This window comes from Pseudomyrmex gracilis, unplaced genomic scaffold (genome assembly GCF_002006095.1).
Source record: "Pseudomyrmex gracilis isolate BER0280 unplaced genomic scaffold, ASM200609v1 scaffold_36, whole genome shotgun sequence".
NCBI classification, from domain to species: Eukaryota; Metazoa; Arthropoda; class Insecta; order Hymenoptera; family Formicidae; genus Pseudomyrmex; species Pseudomyrmex gracilis.
In genome coordinates, this window is record NW_018020620.1 from 72528 (window position 1) to 80763 (window position 8236).

The 8236-nt window shown below is 35.8% G+C and overlaps 1 protein-coding gene across 2 annotated transcripts in view; it reads right to left on the reverse strand.

Moving 5' to 3' along the window:
- Positions 1-7: 7 nt before the first annotated feature.
- Positions 8-8236, reverse strand: part of LOC109852786 (paired amphipathic helix protein Sin3b) — a 19499-nt gene continuing 11270 nt past the window's right edge. For both annotated transcript variants that reach the window (XM_020424273.1, XM_020424272.1), the window contains exons 16-18: positions 2660-2814; positions 2416-2551; positions 8-2306 (exon numbers count right to left, since the gene is read on the reverse strand). In XM_020424273.1, coding sequence (XP_020279862.1) covers positions 2055-2306; positions 2416-2551; positions 2660-2814 — 543 coding nt within the window. In that variant the 3' untranslated portion in view covers positions 8-2054. The remainder of the gene's footprint in view (positions 2307-2415; positions 2552-2659; positions 2815-8236) is intronic.

The following is an 8236-nucleotide window of genomic DNA, read 5'->3' on the forward strand; positions in this document are numbered from 1 at the left end:
ACTAAAGTATGATTAAATACTTAAATATTATTTCATATATATATCATATATATATCTTATCTCTTACATATATCTCTTACCTAATTACCTAATTACGCAATGTTAACGGAGCTTTTCATCGACAGTGGATATCGTTCATAGAAACACTTTATAGACCGAGGCTTTATCCGCGAATAGCTCTATATATATGGTATATATATAGTACATATGTATATATGTATATATACATATACACAAACGCGTACATCTCAAACGTGTGTCCTCTCGTGGGAAACAAGTTTGCGCTGCTTCCGCATCGCGGCGTTCGCTTTTGTAACGTGTAAACCACAGACAGAATAGACGCGCTTCACGGGATGACCATTTTGTGGAGCCAAAACAAATCCAACGATATTTCCGTTCCGTTCCCGACACCGTTTGGTGTTTTTTATATTACAGATTAGTTCGGTCGCGCACAAAGAACGCACAGTTGTTCCATTCTCTCCAAACTACGCACTAAACTTCCGTTGGATCGTATTAAATCGCGTTAAAACGAAAAAAAAAAAAAAAGAAAGCACAGTAGCGATTGCGAGAGAGCATCGATAAAAGAAACAAATCAAATTCTCTCTCTCTCTCTCTCTCTCTATACAACAATGTGTCCGTTCTATCGACAAGTTTTCACAGCTGTTTGCAGTCTAGGCTTTTGTAAAGTGTGCTGCGAAGTATGTGTGCTATCTAATAAATCACTCACTTAAATTATTGCATCGTGTTGTTATCGTACGCCTCAAGACCGATGTAACACGTATACGATCGCGCGCGCGCGCGCACGCGTGGTTAGATCAATGACTTTCCAATTAGACACGTGCTAAAACTTTTATACAACACGCTCGATTCTATCGCATTCAATATATCCAGGAACATTACCGTTTCTCCGCATCTCTCTCTCTCTCTCTATATATATATTTCGTTACTTCTCCTTCTCCCAGGGGGGCAAAATAGAACGCGATCTTTTTTTAAAAAAAGGATTTTTTTCTTTGTATGTACATGCTTATACACTTTGTACACAAGTGAGCGCGTACATGCAAATATATACGTATGCAAAAAAAAATAAAAAAAAAAAATGTATGTACACGCTTGCAAAAGTAATCCTCCATTTATTTTTGCTTTCTCGTAAAAAAAAAACAATATATTTTCGACTTTCTATCTAGAAATAAGATTTATACGCACGTGTATATCTTATTTCTACGCGCAGAGACCAATATACGTTTATCTATATTTCTACGCATACAAGATTATGTGTGTATCTCCGTATATATATATATATATATATACATACATACATATTTAATAAAATATCGAAAGTAACCCCGAGATCAAATGTGTCAATACGTAGAAAGAGCAAAATGCAATTCAACTTTCGAGCATGTAAATGTGTTTTTCTTTTTTTTTATCGACGTCATAATCCGCCAAAAAATCGATTAAAAGTTGTAATCTTCCGAAGAACGCAATAAAAAAATTATAATTTTGCAATGTCAGACGAGAATTCGCAGTTACACGTTCGTACCGCGATTATGGTTATTAAAATCAAATTTTTAGTGCGATAGCGCCGATCAAATCGGGCAACGTGATCGTATCGTTATGTATCATCCGTGTTTCTATGTAAGTGCAAAATAATAAAAAAAAAAAAAAAAAACCTATTCCTAATAAGATACAATTTATTCACATTTGGACGGTCACCGACCTGCGTTTTTTTTTTTTTTTTAATATTATTATTCGACGCTCTTCGAATTATCGGCCAGCCCAAAAAAAAAACTTTTTTCGAATAATCGAACATCATCGTCTATATGCAATAAAAATAATATTATCAACAGTTTTGCGCGAAATTAAATTACTTACTTATTAAATAATTAATAGTACAAATAATTTCCGAGAAAGACTCGGATTCACACAGACCTTTGCTGATATGAGATTTAATTGTGACGAGTTGAATTTCTTTTTTTTTTTTTTTTTCTTCACATTACAGTTAAATTCTTAAGCGATCACACACGATTTCAATTTCCGCGTAAAAACGAAGAGGATTAGACGCAAGACTCCGTTAACAGATCAGACTGCAGACGTTCGACTCGAAAACGATTGTACTGACGATAAGGGGAACGCGTTTGATCATTGTCCGTTATTACTCGCGTTCTGTGAGGAATTAAATTCTCGTATCGTCCCATCAGCCAATCTTGACACTGTCGATGCTGAACGTCCGTGCCATTTTTCGACATCCACGATGCGTGCCAATGGTGAAACTTCGAGTCTTTGCGCTTTGTCACGGTCGGATGAATCTGAGATAATAAGAAAAACATACACAAAATGAAAACATCCATATTACGGGGTGGCGGTGAAAAAATATTCTCAAGTCGATGTGTGTGTGTGAATGATTTGTGAACTTACCTCCTTAGCGCGACTAATGGAGTTTCGCTTATAAATAAGCTTGTCCTTGTTGACAATGAAACACATCGTGTAACTATTTGGATTAAATCTACATTGTGTTTCGTCCGAATTGATAATGTCCGGGGTGTCAATCGATCTGCAACAGATTAATAATAAACGGTAATAAAACTAGAGACAGAGAGAGAGAGATACGTAACAATCGAATTTAAATTATATAATACAGAGCACGCGTGTGTACACTTACTCGGCGCCTCTTTCCGGATGATTAGCATTAATCAAAGGTTTGTCTCTCATCAGTTTCGAAGCGTGCCTCTGATACGATTTTAAATTACGATCGAGAAAAACAGGTTTACGTTCCGCCGAGATTCTGCCCACGGAGCTCCAACCACTTCCGTCGGCCTGCAACACAAGAGAATACACAGATGCCACATTATTTTTCAATAATAATCCAAAATCAAAGATTGTGAATGTAAAATAAAAAAAAACAAATTAATAATTTTCTCTCTCGTTTCAAGAACATTCGAAATTATTTATAAAAAAGTTTTGACGATAATTTGATTGAAAAAACATATAACTGCAGTTTGTTTTTTTCGAAAAGTTTCAACTCTTATCTTTCCTACAGGGCTCCTACATATTCAATTCCCCCACATCGGTTTTAATTGTTGTATAAATTTGCAAAATTACGTAACTACATAAAATAAATTCTTAATATAAATTATATAAATGTTAAAAATTTGTCTCGCACGCGGAACAAAAAAAAATATTTTACAAGATTCCTGAAAACCGGTTTTATCTCTTTTTTACAATAAATATTACGACATGTATATGTATTTTAAGAAAGTAATAGAAAAGAGATATATGTTCTCGAAGAGAATAATCAATACTTCATTATGTTTAAACGCACACATGTCAGAACATATATATAATACATGTGAGAAATAAAACAATGTGTTGGTTCTTAAGTTACAAAACGGAACACGCAGAAATCGATAAAAAGAAACGTTTTTTGGCGAGAGAAAATAATTTTCAAATCCTAATCTCCTCATCTTTCTTCTCACGCAATTCCGAAGATGCGTACAAATGTAAAACTCATTTCAGACGACGAAAAAAAAAAGTAAAAAATAATAAAATTTAGTGGTACAAAAATGACGTTAGACAATAATATTCCAAAATCGTACGTGTATTTCAATATCTCTCTTCTATACAATATTGTTGTCCACATTATTGTACGAATACTTCTCTCATATACGCAATATTACAGTTGTACACATATACACATATACAAAACATTGTTTTTTTTTTTTTTTTTTATCAAGTAGACACGTGAAAAAATAGGTCTATCCTTATTTATATGCAAATATGGATACACCGCAAGTTCTATAAAAAAGTCACCACGTACTTTGTTAATGCGTGCAACGAAGTTTTTTGCTTCCTCAAGATTCTTTTACTTCATTAAATAAACTAACACAGCGACGTCGTATATACCCTATCCGCTTATTTTATGAGAATAAAAAAAATTAGTTGCTTCGAGAATCTAAGAAGATCTAATAATCTAAGACGATATATATATATATATATATATATATATATATATCATATTGATTGTTTTGTCCCTCTCTAGCATCTATTTCTTCCGTTTTTCTCTATGTTACGAAACGCGTGTGAAACCCCGTAATACATGTTTAAATACAAAATACATATATAAATACAAAATACGTATTATGTATATATGTATAAATTTTAATTAAGTAAACTGTGGAATAAATTATGTATATTAATCAATCTCAATATTATTTTTCTCATCAGTTCGACGTGTTCCCCGCTGTCATTTCGGTTTCTCGATTATTTTTCTTATCATCTTGATGTGCATCCGCTTCGTCACAGCAGCAAGTCAATTTTTTTTTGTTTTGTACGAACACCCCGCGTGCGGCACACAATCCCTGTATACGCGCGCAATAAAATAAAATAAAAAAAAATAAATAAATAAATAAATAAATAAAAACCCAAAAAATTTTGATTCTTTAATTTTATTACGTTTATAGTTTGATCGACGAAGAAAAAAAACGGAATACAATGCTACTATTTTCGCGAGTTTGTTTTTTCAAACACGCACGTTCGTAGAATGTTGATTGGTTCGCTTCAAAGACCACTTATGGAAGAAAAATCCGCGTATTACTTATAAAATTTATTTACAAATAATAACGGATCGGCTCTATTCGTTTCTCCTCTCGTCCGTCAACAACAAATAATTCGTTCGGATGTTTCTCTCACAAAATGTGCCAAACGTTTCCTGAAAACATTCTGTTTTAAAATGTGCTTTTAAGTTTTAAAGCGCGTGCGAGCATAAATAAAAAAAGAACGTTAAAAAGAACGCGATAATAAATTTTTTTTGCATTGTTCTCTTTTCCCCATCCCTTCTCGTATACACCCGGTATTTAGTCGAGATATTGATAACGAATAATGGGTGTATCCGGGGCGGAGGGGGGGGGCGGGGTGGTGAGGCAGAGAGAAGAGGAGGGGAGAGTTGAGCGCGCATATATTAAACGAGAACCGAAGTCGGCGCAACACACACACACACACGCACACGACGACGTTGTTATACCGCCGTATATACGTTACGACGCGCGCGGGTGTGGACGAGTCGAAAATGGTGCGCATACGCCACTGGTAGGTAGGTAGGTAGGTAGGTTAAATCGAGGCGCGGCGGCGAGAAGAGGAAGCGGTTGCGGGAATTGACGGCGCGCATAGCGCCGCCGCGCAAGCCGTCTTCCTCCTCTCTCTCTCACCCCGGTCTTTACGCGGCGTACGCCATTTTGAGGAGCAGCGCGGAGAGAGAATCGACGGCGGCGGCGGTGCGATTCGTTTTCGCGCGAGTGACGTGAGAAACACGGAATATATAAAGAATAACACGGCGGAGTCTCGGCGCGTCGCGCGACGACGACGACGACGACGACGATGAGTTTCCCCCCGCGCGGTGCGCGTTCGTTGTTTGTCCCCGGGCGCTGTTTTTTAATCGAACGAGGCTGACAACGGAGCGAGTGATCGATTGACGACGACGACGACGACGAAGACGATGAAGACGACGAAGACGACGACGAAAACGCCCGTGAGAGACAAAAGAAAAATTAAGAACGACAAGAAAACGTCTTGCGAAATATTTTGCGCGGAGTAAAAAAAAAAGTGGTGAGACTCTTTTGCGGGGAATAAGATAATCGCAATTGGCGAGGACGCGCATCCCCGCCCTCGTTCGCACACACATTCCCGTTTTTTTTTTTTTTTTTTTTTTTTGTTTTCTTATAAATACGTAAGTACGCAACAACGTTTTTTTTTTCAAACCGTAGTTCGAAAGTGAATCTCGAATTTTTCGCAGACGTTCGCGACGTGTTGAGCGCTCGAGAGTTGCTCCGAGATTTGAACTTTTGAAAATATTACATAATTAGAGATCGTTGTGTTAGATTGTTATTAGATATAAAATATTGAAGTTAACGCGCTTCACAAAAACGGCAGAACAACATTTACCGAGAATACGAAAAAATTTGCGCGATAGGAATTTCAAGATGAAATACAATTGCAAAGTTGAAAGCTTCGCTGAAAAAAAAAAAAAAAAAAACAAAAAAAAATAGAAGCACCATTTGCCATAATTGCGCCAAGTTTTTGAGAAAATGCGATTGATAAAATAAGTACACATATGCGTGTATAAAAAATTAAATTCCGCGTGTTCTCTGGAAAATTATTAAATTGGAATAAAAAAATCAGATGACAAAAGTTTTGCGCTTCGCAAAGTTTCTTTTTGTCTTTCGTTCTCGCAATGAAAAATTTTATTAACATTTGTGCGTCTAAAATAGAAACGAATTTTTAATCGACTCTCGTTGAAATTCTCGGGATAAATCTTAATTGGATAAAATAATTCAGGACGAATCTTAATTCAAAGTAACGAAATGCTTGCGACAGAGATTGTCCAACCAAAAAAAAACTTGAAAGACGAGGAAAAAATGAAAAAACTTCTAAATCAATTCTACGAAATTAAGAAGTGGTTCGTGATGATCGCGTGAAGAATTTTTTTTTTTACCGCATCTTGCAAACGATCCGAACAAAAATTGTTTGCATTGCAAATGTCAAAGCGTGCACGAAATTATTTCTATTAATTGACGTCGACTCGAAGGAGCTTATAACGTTTAAAAAAAAAAAAAAAAAAAAAACAATAAGAAAGCGTCGTTGTATATTTGATAACTTTTGTTAAACGTCTCTCGTTTGAGATCAGAAGAAAAAAAATACTGTACTGCCAGTCACCACTACGTCAATCAAATTGTTTGCGTTCTACGGAAAAAATAATGCGAAATAAAAAAAACAAAAAAAACAATTGACAATAAAGAGAGACAGGGAAAGAAGATCAATCAAAAAAACACCCTTCTGCGAGTCTACGGAGAAACCAGCTGCCGACAATGAAGAAAGAGAGAGAGAGCGAGAGAGAGAGAGAGAGAGAGAGAGAAGCGCGCGCGATATGATATAACAGAAATGATAAAATCGAATCTCTCTAGCGAAGTCAAAAGAAGAAAAAAAAAAAAAAAAAGAAGAGAAAGAAAAACCTAAGAATGTGTGCGAAACCTTTGGTAAAAATGACAAAGTACTACGGGATGTCAATACTTCATACTGTCGCGTTTATCAAACATTATTACAGAATTGATGCAAAATTACAACTGACTTTTTTTTTTTCTATATACATCACATAATAATACAGTGCGTAGTTTTTCTCGTTCTCTGCTGTGTACTATCTATATATTCGTTTATGTACATAGCGAAAAAACAAAAAAAATATATATCATGTGTATGTATATATACAACGCGCGTGTGTTTGTGTGTGTGTGTGTGTCTTGATGAAGGACGCAACAGTTTAAGCTTAAGAAAACACACTCGGCTCCACGCCACGGAGTAAAATACAGTCTTGTCTCGTACCTCGTTGAACTCGTTTAGCTAAAGAAAGAAAGAAAAAAAAAAAAGACCACCAAACCAATGCGCACACACTTGCTTCGTACAAAGGGCATCAGCGCGTCGGTACTACAGCCGCGATCACCCCGCCAACACACTTTTAGGGATCTCGTCAAGATGTAGCACGAGACACCACCACAACAGCGGTGCCCTCGTACAGAGCAAAAAAAATGCGCGCAAAGACCCTTTCTCTCGGAAACAAACGTCAGCGATCTCTGACTCGCGAGATAAACAACTTCGTTCGTCGAAGCACCAGGTCACTCGGAATAACGTTTTTTTTTTTAAATCACTTAGTGAGTGTACAAATTCGATGTTTCATTTGTTCTTTTGTTTGTTTGTTTTTTTTTTTACGACGTATCCTATAATCTCTGTACAAAAGAAGTTACACACAGGAATTTTTTTTTACACGCACAATCGCTCGTCGTTTCTCACTTTGCCACGCAGAGATGATCTATATAAAACCATCTACTCTCTCTCTAAAAAACTCTCACTGTTTTTTTTTTTGTTTTTTTTTTTTAAAAAAAAAACCAGTTAAAACCTCTACATATTTAGTAGTCTCGAAAGTACGAATAAAACGATACAAAGTATATGGTAAGACTATTATAAATCGTCCAATATATATAATGGCGTGGAAGTAATGTGTTTCAGGTAAGTTCGACAAATGAGATATATATGTCCCCCATTCCAAAGGCTTCACTACTGCATTTTTCCAATACACGATAGCAACAGTCAAGTGTGAAACTTAACAACCCAACTATTATTATTAGCTACGATTCACTTTATGTATCAAAATTTGTATATACAAATTTGATAAATATTTACATTCTTTTTATTT